Here is a 16,309-nt window from a genome sequence, read left to right as displayed (position 1 = left end):
GTGTCAGCAGGTTGGATGAATGAGCGAATCCCTTCCCACACACAGAGCAGATGAATGGCTTCTCCCTAGTATGACTGCATCGGTGAGCTTCCAGTACAGAGGGGGACCTAAATCCTTTCCCACAGTCCCCACATGTCCACGGTTTCTCGATGATGCGGGTGTACTTGTGTCCCTCCAGATCCGATGGTCAGTTGAAGCCTCATCCCCACACAGGACATGTACAGTGACTCTCCTCACTGTGAATGGTGTGATGTTTTTTCAGGCTGTGTAACTGGTTAAAGCTCTTTCCACAGTCAGTGCACTGGAAACACTCTCACTCGGGTGTGTGTGTCTTGGTGCTTTTCCAGTCACACTGATGTTTAAAATCTTTTGAAGCAGACAGAACAGACAAACGTCTCTCCTTCTAGATTCAAAGGCCGATGATATTCAGGTCCCAATGAATTGAGTGACTCTGTCAGATCTTGATATTTGGTTTGAGATTTCTGTCTGGAAATCCTCCTCTTCTAATATCCTGTAAAAGGAGTTCACAAGAGACAAATTTCTGCCTCCATTTTCACTCTGCTGTAATATACACCCATATTACTGCACTAAAATTGTGTGTAATACACAGAACTCTATCACATGATTAGAGTTACATGGGGCTGTGGGGAGGAACTTTATTTCAGGAGCAAGTGGCGATGACCTGGAACCCACTGCCTACGGGAATGGTGGTCAATAATTTTAAAATGAAACAAAAGCAAAAATAGCTGGAAAAACTCCGCAGGTCTGACAGCATATATGGAGAGGAATACAGTTAATGTTCCGAGTCCGTATGAGTCTTCATCAGAATGAAATTGGATGGACACTTGAAGGGAATAAACTTGCAGAAGAATGGGGACATAGAGCAGAAATGGGACTGACTGGATTGCTCTGCAGAGAATCGCATGGACTCAAGTTGTCAAACGGGCTCCTTCTGTGCCATACTAACTCTATGGTTGCAAATACATAACGCAGCTACAGTCCTATATTACAAGACTGGAAAGGATAATAAATGGACTTAATTACAGAACTATACATAATAGATCTAAAGAGTCTCCTATCACAACATTGGACATATGTATGTCCTCCATTATTATATTGTCCATAGGGGCAAAATGCTTTCAAAATAAAATATGGGACACTTCAGCCATTGGGCTGGAAGCATGGGCGGTGGGGCCGGGGGGATGGTGGGATGCTGGTGACCAAGAAAGTGGGTTAGGGCGGGTTTTGGTTTCAAGGAGAGGGGGTGGGGAGAAGGGATCTTCAGACAATAATAGTGGGAGGCGTGGTGGGGTTTAAAATCAACCAAAACTTACAACTTATCTTCTTCAGTCACAACATCATCTCTCTGCTGGCCGACTCACTGACTTGCAATTCCACTGGAATCACTAAAAGCTCACCCTGGAGACTCCAGGGATCAGTTACCCACAGGCTGTCCTAGAAATACAGGACAAAAGGCAAAATAATAAGCAATCCCTTAAAATAATCACCCTGAAATTGTCCCCTTAAATTTTAGCCATCTCCTGGGGAAACCACCCCTTTAATTGTGAACATTAGGAAAGAGACCATCCTTTTGGCCAGACAAATAAATATGTCAAGCTGAGGGAGCAAAGGATGTCAATGTCTTTAAGAGAGAGAGAGAGAGAGACCTGGGACAACCTTTCCAGAGTCTGCACCCTCCCTGGATTCACTTCTTTTCCCTTCAGTTCCTGCAAGTCAACAATTTCCCCCCAGAATGAGAAAAGAAATGGAAAGGGGGAGAAAAGAAAGTGTTTTACTCACAGATGTTGGACACAGGAGGAAGTTTTAGTCTGTGTGAAGCTCAATCTTCATTCACACCAAGCCCGAGCTCTGATTGGCTGGAGGACCAGAGTTCATCCGGTCCTCCAATTCTCCCCATTGGTCAATCCCTCAACATGAAGGTTACGGTGGGGGGGGGGTGGATTTTTAACATATAAACCACTCTCAAGTTTAGGTTAAGGATCTTACTGCACAAACAGCCACACTTATAAATATAGAACTAGCTCAGAATCAGAGGAGAGTGGGCAAAGACCAGGAAATGGTCAAATTAAAACCTACCCAGAATGCAGCAGGATGGGCTGAGAAAGGTGACGCTGAGCTGAAAGGGGCCAGGGTACACACAGACTCTGATCATAAGAGGTTTGTGTACACACAGACTCTGACTGAAAGGGGATTGTGTACACACAGACTCTGACCGAAAGGGGTCTGCGTACACAGACCCTGACCGAGAGGGGTCTGTGTAGACGCAGACTCTGACTGAAAGGGGTCTGCGTAGACACAGACTCTGATTGAAAGAGTTTTGTGTACACATACACACAACCACTGAACTAAAAGGGTTTGTGTAAGCTGAAGGAGTTGCATAAGTATGGACAATGTGTCTGCTGCCCATGTCATTTGAGGTGGTAGAGGTTGTATTTGGAAGGTGCTGTTGAAGGATCCCTGGCAAGTTGCTGCAGTGTATCATGTAGATGGTACACACTGCAACCACAGTGTATCGATAGCGGAGGGAGAGCATGTTTAAGGTGGTCGGTGGAGTGCCAATCAAGTGGGCTGCTTTGTCCTGGATGAAACAGACTCTTCAATGTGAGAAGACTGGCTGATAAATAATCATTGTTTTGGGAAAGCACTGGGACCCAGCAAATTGAAATAATTTCAGTCTGTTTGCTCTTCAAAGTTATATTGGAACCAATCACATGAGATGTTTGTAGTTGAATTGAATGTCTTGACTCCTCACTCAGACACCTGAATGACAAGGGGCAGTGATTGGACAATGGCTGGAAGCAATGAGCTGAAATGTTCTTCTGTGAGTGAAACTGTTTCCCTTTTACACAGAATGGACAATGTCAGAGTTAAAAGCAATACCGGGCTCAATTACATTGAATATACAACACAGAATAAGGCCATTCAGCCCACCCAAACCATGCCAGTTTCACTTGAGAATCCTCCCATCCTTTCTCATCTCACTCTATCAGTGAATCATTCTGTTCATTTCTCCCCCATGTGTTTATCCAGCTTCCCTTCAAATGTATCTATGTTATTCACCTCCACCACTCCCTGTGGTAGCGAGTTCCACATTCTCACCACTCTCAGGTAAAGAAGTTTCTCCTGAATTTCCGATTAGATTTATCAGTCACTATCTTATGTTGATGGCCTCTAGTTTTGCTCTTCCCCCTACAAGTGGAAACATTCTCTGTGTCTATCAAAACCTTTCAGAATTTTAAAAACCTCCATTAGCCCTCAGCCTTGTCTTTCCAAGAGAGAAGTGACCCAGCCTAATCATCATCTCCGGATCGGTTATTCCTATGCTATAAACTTCTGTGCCCCAGATATCCCCTCCCACTATTAATTTTAACCCTTATTCATCCTACTATCCTCCTCCTGCCTTTTATCTAATTCTCCTCTCCTCAAGGTGCTGACTCTCGGGTTCAGTTTCACACTCACCTATTGCCCTGCCCAATATGTCACCCAGGTGTCTAAATCTTTACACCTGAAGTTAACAAACTGTTTTGCTAAGGGGACGTCACAATCAAATCCAGTGACTACCCACATATACTTTGTGTCAGGGCGGGGTCACTGCGCCCCCCCCACCCCCACTTTCCATCCCAGTCCCAGGAGTTTGGAGACTGGGCTCCGGATGAGTAATGGCAGCCTGAGCTCCCACAATCCCCCGCGGTGAGAAACAGCTCTATCCGCCGCGCGGGCGGGCGGTCCAGGTCTATATATATCCATTCAGCCCATCGCACCCCTGCCATCTCTTTGAAAGGACTCTCTGATTCATCCAACTGCTCTGCTCTTTTGCCACAGCCCTACAAATTCTTCCCTTTCAAGTATTTACCCTTTGGAAAGGTACGATTGAATCTGTTTTCAGGCAGATCAGAACAAGTCACTGTGTCAAAAAATAAAATCTCATCTCCCCCACTGGCTCTTTTGCCAATTACCTTAGAGGGACTCACTTTCTGTTAAAGAGCCTGCCAACCCCTCACCCACTTTCCCTAAAGTGCAGAAATCTAATCATGAAAAGTCCAGAAAAATCAAATATTTTTACTGATAAAAGTTTATTAATGAAACAGAACATGGTTAGAAAACATAAGATTACTTGAGGATCAAAGACAACCATAGTAAAAGGATGTGCACAATGTTCTGGACCCAAATGGTTTCTCTGCGGCTCCTCTGTACTCTGTTCCCGTGACTCCCTGCTTTGGACACAGAGGCACTGAACCCCGGGATCCCATCGCCCCCTCCTGAGACCCGAGGTACAAGATTTCCTGGGCATCTTTCCATTCGCTTTTGTATAATTGAGCTGTCAAAATTTCTTTAAATCTCACGACTGTGGATTCCTCAGCTCAAGCTTGAGTCTCACTGCCTTCTTGCTCCGACTGTGACTAGACAGACTGCATTCCTCCAGCCTGCTCCCACAGCTTCCTGACCGCTCTTTGCAAGGTAACTGTTCAAGCTGACCAACTTGGCTGCTGAAATACTCGATGCATTGACTGGAATGGCTTTTGAGACAGTAGGTGCATTGGTTGCAATTTTGCAAAGTTCCCAGATTCTGTAAGTGTCTGGAAAGGCAACTCGAGTATTCAAGAAAGGAGGGAGACAAAGGAGGAAACTTAGTTAGCCTCATATCTGTCGTAGGGAAAATGTTAATATATTAATAAGGAGGTTATAGCTGGGCAGTAAGAAAATCAGGATACAATCAATCAGAGTCAACATGGTTTTGTGAAAGGGAAATTGTGTTTGGCTAACGTATTAGCGTTCTTTGAGGAAGTAAGAAGGAAGGTGGATAAAGGGGAACCTGCAGATGTGGTGTACTTGGATTTCCAAAAGGCATCTGATATGGGTGCAACACCAAATGTTACTACACAAAATAAGAGTTTCTGGTACTGGGGATAAGATATTAGCTTGGGCAGAGGATTGGTTAGCTAACAGGAAGCAGAGTAGGGACAAATGGGTAATTTCTGGGTTGGTAAACTCTAACCAGTGGATTGTCACAGGGTTCAGTGCTGGTCTCTCAACTATTTACAATCTATCTCATTGGCTTGGATGAAGGGACTGAATCACAAAGATAGGTAGGAGTGTAAGCTGTAAAGAGGACACGAGTCTACAAGGGGATACAGAAAGGTTAAGTGAATGGGAAAACCTTTGGCAGATGGAGCACAATGTGGGAAAATGTGAACTTGTCCACTTTGGCAGGAAGAATAGAAAAGCTGGAGAGAGATTACAGAACTGTGTGGTACAAAGGGATCTGGGTGTCCTGAATCACAAACGTTATGTTGCAGGTACAGCAAGTGATTAGGAAGGCCAATGGAATGATGTTTTCTATTGCAAGGGGAATGGAATATAAAAGTAGGGACAGTTTGCTACAGCTGGACAGGTCCTTGGCGAGACCACATCTGGAATACTGTGTACAGTTTTAGTCTCCTTACTTAAGAAAGGGTATAATTGTATGAGAAGTAGTTCAGAGGGTTCACTTGACTGATTCCTGGGTTGCCTCATGAGGAAATGTTAAACGGGATGGGCCTGTATCCATTGGAGTTTAGAAGAATGAGAAGGATGTGATTAACAGCAGCAATAACAACACAAATCCAACCCCGTAATCAATTGTGAACTCGCTGGTGTGTGAACAGATGGGATGACCGAGTGAATCCCTTCCCACACTCAGAGCAGGTGAACGGCCTCTCCCCGGTGTGAACTCGCTCGTGCATCAGCAGGTTGGATGAGTGAGTGAATCCCTTCCCACACTTGGAGCAGATGAACGGCCTCTCCCCAATGTGAACTCGCTGGTGTGACAGGAGGTTGGATGAATCAGTGAATCCCTTCCCACAGTCAGAGCAGGTGAATGGTCTCTCCCCAGTGTGAACTCGCTGGTGTCTCTGCAGGTTGGGTAACTGAGTGAATCCCTTCCCACATGCAGAGCAGGTGAATGGCCTCTCCCCGGTGTGAACTCGCAAGTGTTTCAGCAGGGTGGACGAATCAGTGAATGCCTTCCCACACTCGGAGCAGTTGAAGGGCTTCTTCCCAGTGTGAACACGCAAGTGTTTCAGCAGGGTGGATGAATCAGTGAATCCCTTCCCACACTTGGAGCAGATGAACGGTCTCTCCCCGGTGTGACTGCGTCGATGTGTTTCCAGCTGACATGGATAACTGAATCCCTTCCCACAGTCCCCACATTTCCATGGTTTCTCCATGCTGCGTGTGTCCTTGTGTCTCTCCAGGATCGACGATCAGTTGAAACCTCCTCCACACACAGAACACGTGTACGGTCTCTCCCTGCAGTGAATGGTGTGATTTTTTTTAGGCTGTGTAACTGGTTAAAGCTCCTTCTACACTCAGTGCACTAGAACACTCTCACTCGGGTATGTGTGTCTCGGTGCTTTTCCAGTCACACTGATGTTTGAAGCAAACAAAACAAACATTTCTCCTTCTAGATTCAAAGGCTGATAATATTCATTTCCAGTGAATCGAATGACTCTGTCAGATCGTGATGTGTCATTCAGTTTGAGATTTCTGATTGAAAATCCTCCCCTTCTAATATCCTGTAAAAGGAGTTTAGAAAAGTCATCACTGTCACTACATGATAGAAATTCAGAACAGACAATTCCAGTTCCTAGACAACATTCTTTCCACTCTTTCATGAAAAGCTGTAAATCTCCATCCCATACTCTCCCTCTCTCCATTCTCACTCTGCTGTACCTAATATCCCGATTCTCCTGAAGGTGCTGATTCATGCTGGTCAAAAGGTTCATTGGTATAAAAATGTGTGTAATATACTGCACTGTATGACATGATTAGAGTAAGACGTTTATTTAGCGAGTGAACAGTCATGAGCTGGAATTCGCTGCCCACAAAATAGGAGGGGGGGGGGAGCGTTCAAAGCGGAGATGATGAATGATCTGAAAACAAACTTGGATGGGCACTTGAAGGAAATAGACATTTGGGGAATGGGCAAATAAAGAGGGAATGGGGCTGACTGGATTGTCCTACAGAGCATCAGCATGGACTCGAGTAACAGAACGGACTCCTTCTGTACGGTAATGATTCTATGACTGGAAATATATAACGTAGTGACAGTACGAGATCACCAGACTAGAAAAACTAATAAATTAACTTTATTCGAAAACCATAAATGGTCAGTACAGTAGTGTAGTGGCTAGTGCTGCTGCCTCACAGCTCCAGGGACCAGGGTTCGATTCTGACCTTGAATGTCTGTCTCTGTGGAGTTTGCACGTGCTCCCTGTGTCCGTGTGGGTTTCCGCCAGGTGCTTCAGTTTCCACCCACCTTCCAAAGATCTACTGGTTAGATGAACTGGCTACAGAAAACTTGCCCCTTAGTGTGTGTGTGAGAGTATGTGTGTGCCCCGTGATGGTCCGATGTCCTGTTCTGGATGCACCATGCCCAGTGCCTGTTGGGATAGGCTCTGACTTTCCGTGACCTTGAATTGGATGAAGCCATTTGGGAAAAGAGAGTGAGAGAACCAAAATTAATATATCAAATATGTACCATTGGGATATTGGGTCCCATGTGAAAACACTAGACATATCTCTGTCCTATATTAATTTACTGTCGCCTTAAATGTCAGCCATCTCCTGGGGAAACTACCCCATTAATTGTGAACATTAGGAAAGAGACCATCCTTTTAGCCAGAAAAATAAATGTGTCAAGCTGAGGGAGCAAAGGATGTCAATGTCTTTAAGAGAGAGAGAGAGACCTGGGCCAACCTTTCCAGAGTCTGCAACCTCCCTGGATTCACTTCCTTTCCCTTCAGTTCCTGCAAGTCAACAATTTCCCCCCAGAATGAGAAAAGAAATGGAAAGGGGGAGAAAAGAAAGTGTTTTACTCACAGATGTTGGACACAGGAGGAAGTTTTAGTCTGTGTGAAGCTCAATCTTCATTCACACAAAGCCCACGCTCTGATTGGCTGGAGGACAAGGGTCCTTCCGGTCCTCCACATCTTCTCATTGGTCAATCCCTCAGCATGTCGGGAAGGAGGGGCGGGCTCTCCCCGCACTTGCGCAGTTTCCCCTCTCCCGAGTTCTCCGAGCGGCTTCTCGCTCTAGCCGGAGCCGTCAGCCGGTTGCCTGGAAACCTTGGCTCGAGGAGGTGGAGGGGGATCAATGGGTGGGGGCGGGGCTCCCGTGTCCGCGCGACTGGCCTGCAGACTGGAACCCGAAGACGTCACCGCGGAGCAGAGTGATTCCTATTGGCTGATTCAGGCAGGGTTCCATTGTGGACGTCACAATGCGGAAGTTGGACAATGAGCTTCAGATTAAAACTTCCTCCTCTGGGCAACATCTGTGAGGAAATCAATGTTTCCCCTTTCCGTTTCTTTTTTCATTCTGGGGGGAAATTGTTGACTTGCAGGAACTGAAGGGAAAGGAAGTGAATCCAGGGAGGGAGCAGACTCTGGAAAGGTTGGCCCAGGTCTCTCTCTCTCTCTTAAAGATATTGACATCCTTTGCTCCCTCAGCTTGACATATTTCCTATGAGTTCTGCCCCCTGGACAATACAGTAATAGAGAACATAGATATGTCTAATGTTGTGATAGGGGACATTGTAGCATGTTATTTATGGTTCTGTAATTAAGTTAATTTATTCTTGTTTCTAGTTTTGCTGACAAAAGAGAGATGTCAGAGCTTTTCAACCTGCACTCATCAGGACACTTTGCAAGAACATCTCTACCAATCAGACTCCACGTGCCAACCAATTAGCACTCTTCATGTGTCCTCTTCACATACAGTATAAATAGTTGTTTTCCTCTTAAATTTGTCTTTTTGCAAAGTGTCCTGAAGAGTGCAAAACAAGAAGCTTCAACATGTCTCTTTTTTCAGCAATGCTCAAGTTCTGTACTACATAACGACTATTTCTAGTTTTGTAATATAGTACTGTAACTATGTTGTATATTTCTAGTCATATATTCATTACGACACAGAAGGAGTCAATTCATCAACTCAAGTCCCTGCTGACTCTGGAGAACAATCCAGTCAGTCCCATTCCCCCTCTATATCCTCATTCCTGTGCAAGTTTATTTCCTTCAAGTGCCCTTCCAATTTCATTTTGAAATCATTGATCATCTCTGCTTCCACTACCCTCGTACACAGTGAGTTCCAGGTCATGACAACTCGCTGCTGTTGTGTCTCCAAACATGTAATAGGGTACCGTACATTTTAAGTGCAGTATGATTGGGTGTAGGCTGGGTGGTTTAGATTTAGAATGGAGAGAGTGTAGCAGAGTGAGAATAGAGGGACTGTGTGTGGGATGGAGATTTACAGCTTTTGGGGAATGAGGGAGGAAACAGTGTGCTATGAGCTGGAAGATGTAGGTAGGGTTCTAAATGTATACTTTGTGTCATTGTTCACAAGTGAGAGGGGCAACGTGGGTTTGGAAATCAGGCAGAAGAACTGTGATATAATTAAAGAAATTTGCATTGAAAGGGAGGAGGTTCTAAGTGGCCTGACAGGATTAAAAGTAGATAAATCTCCAGGCCTGGATGAAATGTATCCCAGGGTGTTGAGTGAGGCAAGGGAGGAGATAGCAGGGGTACTGGCAATGATTTTCAATACCTCTCTGGCCGCAGGAGAGCTGCCAGAGGATTGGAGGACAGCCAGTGGGGTACCGTTATTCAAGAAAGGAGGAAGGGATAAACCAGGGAACTACAGGCCAGTTAGTCTAACCTCAGTTGTGGGGAAACTATTGGAAGCAATTCTGAGGGACAGAATTAATCCACACTTGGAGAGGCAGGGATTAATCAAGGACAGTCAGCATGGTTTTGTTCAGGGGAAGTCATGTCTGACCAATTTGATTGAATTTTTTGAAGAGGTGACCAGGTGTGTAGATGAGGGCATTGCATTTGACATAGTCCACTTGGACTTCAGCAAGGCTTTTGATAAGGTACCGCATGGGGCCCATGGGATCCAAGGCAATTTGGCAAATTGGATCCAGAATTGGTTGAGTGGCAGGAAGCAGAGGGTGATGATTGAGGGGTGTTTTTGTGACTGGATACCTATGTCCAGTGGGATTCCACAGTGTTTGGTGCTGGGTCCCTTGCTGTTTGTGGTATATATAAACGATTTAGACTTGAATGTAGGAGGGCTGATCAGTAAGTTCGTGGATGACACAAAAATTGCTGGGGTGGTAAATAGTGAAGAGGATAGCCTTAGATTACAGGAGGATATAGACGGGCTGGTCAGATGGGCTGATAAGTGGCAAATGGAATTTAATCCGGATAAGTGTGAGGTGATGCACTTAGGCAGGACAAACAAGGCACGGGAATACATGATGAATGGTAGGATCCTGGGAAGTGCTGAGGATCAGAGGGACCTTGGTGTGCATGTCCACCGGTCCCTTAAGGTAGTGGGACAGGTAGATAAGGTGGGTAAGAAGGCATATGGGATACTTGCCTTTATTAGCTGAGGCATAGAATATAAGAGCAGGGAGGTTATGCTGGAACTGTATAAAACGCTGGTTAGGCCACAGCTAGAGTATTGCGTGCAGTTCTGGAATCTGCATTGTAGGAAGGATGTGATTGCACGAGAGAGAGTGCAGAAGAGATTTACCAGGATGTTGCCTGGGCTGGAGAGTTTTTGTTGTGAGGAGAGATTGGATAAACTGGGGTTATTTTCCCTGGAGCAAAGGAGATTGAGGGGGGACATGATTGAGGTGTATAAAATTATGAGGGGCATAGATAGGGTAGACAGGAAGGAACTTTTCCCCTTGGTGGAGGGATCAATAACTAGGGGGCATAGATTTAAGGTAAGGGGCAGGTGGTTTAGAGGGGAAGTGAGGAAGAATTTTTTCACCCAGGGGGTGGTGGGAATCTGGAACTCACTGCCTGAAATTGTGGTAGAGGCAGAAGCCTTCATAACATTTCAGAAGTATTTGGAGTGCACTTGCAATGCCATGGCATACAAGGCTATGGGCCTAGTGCTGGAAAATGGGATTAGAATAGTTAGAATAATAGGCGATGGGCCGAAGGGCCTTTTTCTGTGCTGTGGACCTCTATGACTCTATGAGAAATTAGAATTGCCTGCTCTGAATTTCTATCGTGTACTGACAGTGATGATTTTTGTAAACTCCCTTTACAGGATATTAGAAGGGGAAGATTTGCAGACAGAAATCTCAAACCAAACGTCACATCAAGATCTGCCAAACTCATTTGATTAAATGGGACCTGAATATCATTGGTTCTTTGAACCAAGCAGGGGAAATGTTTGTCTGTTCTGTCTGCTTCAAAAGGTTTTAAGCCTCAGTGTGACTGGAAAAACACCGAGACACACACACCCAAGTGACAGTGTTCCAGTGCACTGACTGTGGAAAGAGCTTTAACCAGTTACACAACCTGAAAAAACATCACCATTCACAGTGAGGAGAGACTTATACATGTTCTGTGTGAGGACAAGACTTCAACTGATCATCAGCCCTGGAGAGACACAAGGGCACGAGCACCATGGATAAACCGTGGGAATGTGGGGACTGTGGGAAGGGATTCTGTTCCTCATCGAAGCTGGAAACTCATCAACGCAGTCACACCGGGGAGAGGCCGTTCATCTGTTCTGACTGTGGGAAGGGATTCAAAGCCCCATCTCAACTGGAAACTCATCGGCGCAGTCACACTGGGGAGAGGCCGTTCACCTGCCCTGACTATGGGAAGGGTTTCATTCAGTTATCCTACCTGCAGAGGCACCAGCGAGTTCAGACCGGAAAGTGGCCATTCACCTGCTCTGAGTGTGGCAACAGATTCAGACAGTTATCCAGCCTGCAGTCACACCAGCGATTTCACACTGGGGAGAAGATGCCATTCGTCTGCTCTGTGTGTGCGAAGGGATTCGCCCACTCATCCAACCTGCTGACACACCAGCGAATTCACACTGGGGAGAGGCCGTTCACCTGCTCTGAATGTGGGAAGGGATTCGGTAATTCATCTGATCTGCAGACACACAAGGGAGTTCACACTGGGGAGAGACCGTTCACCTGCTTTGAGTGTGGAAAGGGATTCAGTGATTCATTCAACCTGCTGCGACACCAGAGAATTCGCACTGGGGAGAGGCCATTCACCTGCTCCGAGTGTGGGAAGGGATTCGCTCAATTATCCAATCTGCAATCACACCAGTGAGTTCACACCAGGGAGAGGCCATTCACCTGCTTTGACTGTGGGAAGAGATTCAGTAATTCATCCGACCTGCAAAAACACAAGCGAGTTCACACTGGGCAGAGGCATCCACCTGCTCCCTGTGTGGGAGGTGATTCACTCATTCATCCCACTAGCTAAGACACCAGTGAGTTCACAAGTGATTACAGGGGTTGGATTCTGCTGTTGACGCTGCTGTTAATCACATCCAGGACTGAACCATGTTCATTCTGACACTTGGTGAAGTGGGAGGGTCGGAGGGTTTCTTTCTGCTGGACTGGCCGGTCTCATGATTTTGCTTCCAGTGGCTGATGCTCTTTGAGCCTGGGAGTGCACATTTCCACTGAAATGATCCACAAAAGCTGAGGAAGGACATTTATTTTATCCTGGACAGTAAATAGTGCTTTTCCTACCACGACAGGCAGATCTGAAATAAATACAGGAAGTTTAGGAAAACTCAGCAGGTCTGGCAACATCGGTGAAGAGGGAGAAACAGTTAACTTTTTGAGTCCAATATGACTCTTCTTCAGAACTGAGGAGAGAGGGAAATGTGATGGGGTTAATACTTTGGAGAAATGGGGGGAGGGTCAGATAGAACAAAAGGGAAAGTCAGGGATTGGTTAGAGGGCGGGCAAGATTAAATGACAAAAATATCATGGGACAAAAGGCAAAGGGAGAGGTAATGGTTGTGGTAAAGAAACAAAGCATTGGTCTAGAGTAAGTGTTAATGGCAGAATTAAGGACAGCTCTGTCTGAAAGCAAAAACATGAAAACAAGATACAGACTGGCACTTGGCCAAAACAAAATCAAAACATAGGACAGAGTTGACAGTCTGAATTTGTTGAACTCAATGTTGAGTCCACAAGGCTGTAAAGTGCCTCATTGGAGGATGAGGTGCTGTTCGTCCAGCTTGTGTTGGGCTTCTCGGGAACATTGCAGCAGGCCGAGGACAGAAATGTGAGCATGAGAGCAAGGTGGTGAATTATAATGGCAGTAACTAGAAGGTCAGGGTCATGCTTGTGGACTGAGCGGAGATGTTCCACAAAGAGGGCAGCAAACAGGGGACAGATGAATTAAAAAGAAACCATTTGGGTCCAGAACATTGTGGACATCCTTTTACTATGGTTTTCTTTGATTCTCAAGTAATTTTCTGTTTTTTAACCATGTTCTGTTTCATTAACAAACTTTTATCAGTAAAAATGTTTGATTTTGCTGGACTTTTCATGATGAGGTTTCTGCACTTTAGGGAAAGTGGGTGAGAGGGTTTGGCAGGCTCTTTAACAGAAAGTGAGTCCCTCTAAGGTAATTGGCAAAGGAGCCAGAAGGAGAGATGAGATTTTATTTTTTGATGCAGCAAGTTGTTCTGATTGGCCTGAAAGCAGATTCAATAGTATCTTTCTAAAGGGTAAATATTTGAAAGGGAAGAATTTTCAGGGCTGTGGGGAAAGAGCAGAGCAGTTGGATGAATCAGAGAGTCCTTTCAAAGAGATGGCAGGGGCACGATAGGTTGAATGGACTCCTTCTGCAGCCTGTGAATCTGAGCCTCCTGCTTTTGTGCAGGTTAAAAGGAACAGATTTCATTTCAACCTCTTCCTTGTATCTGTATTTAAAGAGACGGGTTTCTGTTCAGCTCTGAGTGACCCCGATATAACAATGTCTCCACTCCTCTGTATGTTTAAACATCGAACTAAGCCTTGCATGGCTGATTATAGTCAATAGCCTTCCTGTAGCTCTCTCTGGACACAGCAAGAAAGTGTTTGACTGCTTAACAATAGCGGCGTCCCCTGAAAATAATTCAAACACCACAACAAAAACAACCTACATTTACATAGCACCTTTAAACATCCCAAGGAGATTCACAGGTGCGATTACCAAACAGAAGATGACACCGAGCCACATAAAGAGATATTAGGTCAGGTGACCAGTAGCTTGGTCAGAGAGGTAGGTTTAAGGAGTGTCTTAAAGGTGCAAAAAAGATCAAAGGGCAGAGAGTTTTAGGGAGGGAATTCCAGAGCGTGGGGCCCAGGCAGCTGAAGACACAGCCCCCAGTGGTTGTGCAGTTGAAACAGGGGATACTGAAGATGCCAGAATTAGTGGAGCACAGATATCTCGGAGGGTTGTAGGGATGAAGAAGATTACAGAGATGGGGAGAGTGTGCGTGACCACATGGTGATTTGCAAAGAAGGAGGCCGTGGAGGGATTTGAAAAGAATCGGCCTGAATTTAGCTCAATCAAAATCCTATTCACTTTTACAGAGGTAAATTGGGCACAAGGAGGAGAATTTTAAAATTGAGGCATTGTTTGAGTGGGAGCCAATGTCGGTCAGTGAGCACAGGGGGTGATAGGTGAATGGGACTAAGTGTGAGTTGGGAGATGGGCAGCAGAGTTTCTGTATTGAAGAAAACTGGTCCAGTTCTGCACATTTCCCATCACACTGCCTGTGTCTTGTTTCTGTATTTGATGGGCTCAGATTTCACGTGAAGGGATCAGAACTGTATCAGAAGCTCAGACAGAGATAGACGAATAACCCAGACAGAAATATCGGAGGCAAAATATAAGAGGGAGCAGTCGCAAAATCTGTAAATAACAGAAAAGGAGGATGGGGGCAAATTGAGTCACCTCCAAATCTAGTTTAGAAAATCCTCACAGACGCCATCTCGGGATTTCACTGACCTGAGGAGCCACCGCTGGAAAAGAGAAATTTTACGAGACTTAAACTTCCCTGCGGTGAGAAAGGTGTTCTGTGTTTGAAATCCCATCACCGTGTTTTCTATCGAACCCCTGGACACTGTCAGAGGCCCACAGCCCCAGAATTTGTAGAGACCTCACACTGTGAACTCTTTGGGTGCACCTATGTGGACAAAGTGGGTGTGTTGATGCTGTGGAGCAGGTGAGATGAGCTGTTATCATCTGTCTCTCCTGCTCATTAGTCTCTTCAGGGTGTTTCTCACCCTCTGGACCTTTCCCATGTACAAACGCCTCTTTAATATCTTCTCTCACCTGTAATCCCCTCCGCACGTCTGATATTTATTCCAAAAGGGATTTATTCTCATGCCACACTCCCCAGGTTTTCCTGCCACCTTGCCGTCCATTCAGGAGCTGACGTGTCCATCTCACACTCACCTCCCCACAAGTATTGAGGTGCCTGCCTGGTACATCTATGTGTGTGTGTGTGTGTGTGTGTGTGTGCGTGCGAGTGATCCGTGTTATCACCAAACTAAACTCACACAATTACTTCACCTCAAGTACTTCAATGAGTCTATATGGGTGGAAGAACAGAGAGAGACAATTGATAATAAAGGGTCCAATTCTAAAGCGAGTGCAGGAGCAGAGGGAGCTATGGGTGTAGGGGCTCAGGACAGGTAGAGAGCGCAGTTAATAAAGCAAACGGGATCCTAGGGGTTTATAAACAGCGGCTTTGAATACAAAAACAGGGAAGTTATGAGAAACCTGTATAAAGTAGTGATTCGGCCTCCAGCATTGTGTCCAGTTCTAGGTGCCACAGATTAGGAAGGATGTGAAGGCTTTACAGAGGGTGTGGAAAAGATTCACGAGAACGGTCCCAGGGATGAGGAACTTCAGTGACGCGGATAGATTGGAGAAGCTGGGGCTGTTCTCCTTGGAGAAAAGAAAATTGGAAGGAGATTTGATCGAGGTATTAAAATCATGAGGGGTCTGGACAGAGCAGATAGAGAGAAACTGTTCCCATAGGTGGAAGGAGCGAGACCCGGGTGACATTGGTTTAAGATGATCGGAAAAAGAAGCAATGGCAACAGGAGGAGAAACTTTATTCCACAGCGAGTGGTTCAGATCCAGAATTCAGTGTCTGAGGGGCTGGTGGAGGCAGATTCAGTCATGGTTTTCAGCAGAGAATTGGATCATTATCTGAAGATTGAAATTGACAGGGTTATGGGGAAAAGGTGGGGGAGTGGCTCTGGGTGAGTTGCTCTTGCAGAGAGCTGGCACAGACACAATGGGCTGAATGGCCTCCTTCAGTGTTGTAACCATTCCATGATTCAAGAACACCAGCTCGCTGATTCTATTCAACATGGCATGATGGTGGGTAGCACTCTCACCTCTGAGTCAGGAGGTAGGGGGTTCCAATCCCCACTCCATAGACTCGAGCCCCCATAATCCAGGGCCCA

At 45.7% G+C, this 16,309-nt stretch overlaps 6 protein-coding genes across 8 annotated transcripts in view; 5 read left to right on the top strand and 1 right to left on the bottom strand.

Annotated features, from left to right (window-relative positions):
- The window catches only part of LOC144697380 (uncharacterized), a 48,495-nt gene extending 41,938 nt beyond the window's left edge, over window positions 1-6,557 (bottom strand). The window contains 1 exon segment of the mRNA XM_078569358.1: window positions 5,649-6,557. Within this exon segment, the coding sequence (XP_078425484.1) occupies window positions 5,649-6,227 (579 nt within the window). The 5' untranslated portion in view covers window positions 6,228-6,557.
- Window positions 1-13,374, top strand: part of LOC144697214 (uncharacterized) — a 129,656-nt gene extending 116,282 nt beyond the window's left edge. Inside the window, exons 1-2 of one of the 2 annotated variants that reach the window (XM_078569109.1) lie at window positions 8,237-8,334; window positions 11,122-13,374. In XM_078569109.1, coding sequence (XP_078425235.1) covers window positions 11,484-12,149 — 666 coding nt within the window. In that variant the 5' untranslated portion in view covers window positions 8,237-8,334; window positions 11,122-11,483 and the 3' untranslated portion in view covers window positions 12,150-13,374. Of the gene's footprint in view, window positions 1-8,236; window positions 8,335-11,121 lie in introns of those variants that run through there. The other variant, XM_078569110.1, reaches the window with a different exon arrangement.
- Window positions 1-16,309, top strand: part of LOC144697423 (uncharacterized) — a 512,621-nt gene that overhangs the window by 85,064 nt on the left and 411,248 nt on the right. The gene's annotated exons all lie outside the window — the stretch shown is intronic.
- Window positions 1-16,309, top strand: part of LOC144697125 (uncharacterized) — a 195,062-nt gene that overhangs the window by 50,640 nt on the left and 128,113 nt on the right. Inside the window, exon 1 of one of the 2 annotated variants that reach the window (XM_078568963.1) lies at window positions 8,172-8,286. The exons of the other annotated variant lie outside the window; for it this stretch is intronic. The gene's annotated coding sequence lies outside the window, so the exon portion shown is untranslated. Of the gene's footprint in view, window positions 1-8,171; window positions 8,287-16,309 lie in introns of those variants that run through there. 2 annotated transcript variants of the gene reach the window in all.
- LOC144697419 (uncharacterized) overlaps window positions 1-16,309 on the top strand; it is a 172,942-nt gene that overhangs the window by 61,279 nt on the left and 95,354 nt on the right. The window lies entirely within an intron of this gene.
- LOC144697925 (uncharacterized) overlaps window positions 1-16,309 on the top strand; it is a 203,828-nt gene that overhangs the window by 146,679 nt on the left and 40,840 nt on the right. The gene's annotated exons all lie outside the window — the stretch shown is intronic.

This window comes from Cetorhinus maximus, chromosome 23 (genome assembly GCF_964194155.1).
Source record: "Cetorhinus maximus chromosome 23, sCetMax3.hap1.1, whole genome shotgun sequence".
NCBI lineage: Eukaryota > Metazoa > Chordata > Chondrichthyes > Lamniformes > Cetorhinidae > Cetorhinus > Cetorhinus maximus.
The sequence above is the reverse complement of the archived record's forward strand: the minus strand, read 5'-3'. Positions and strand labels throughout refer to the sequence as shown.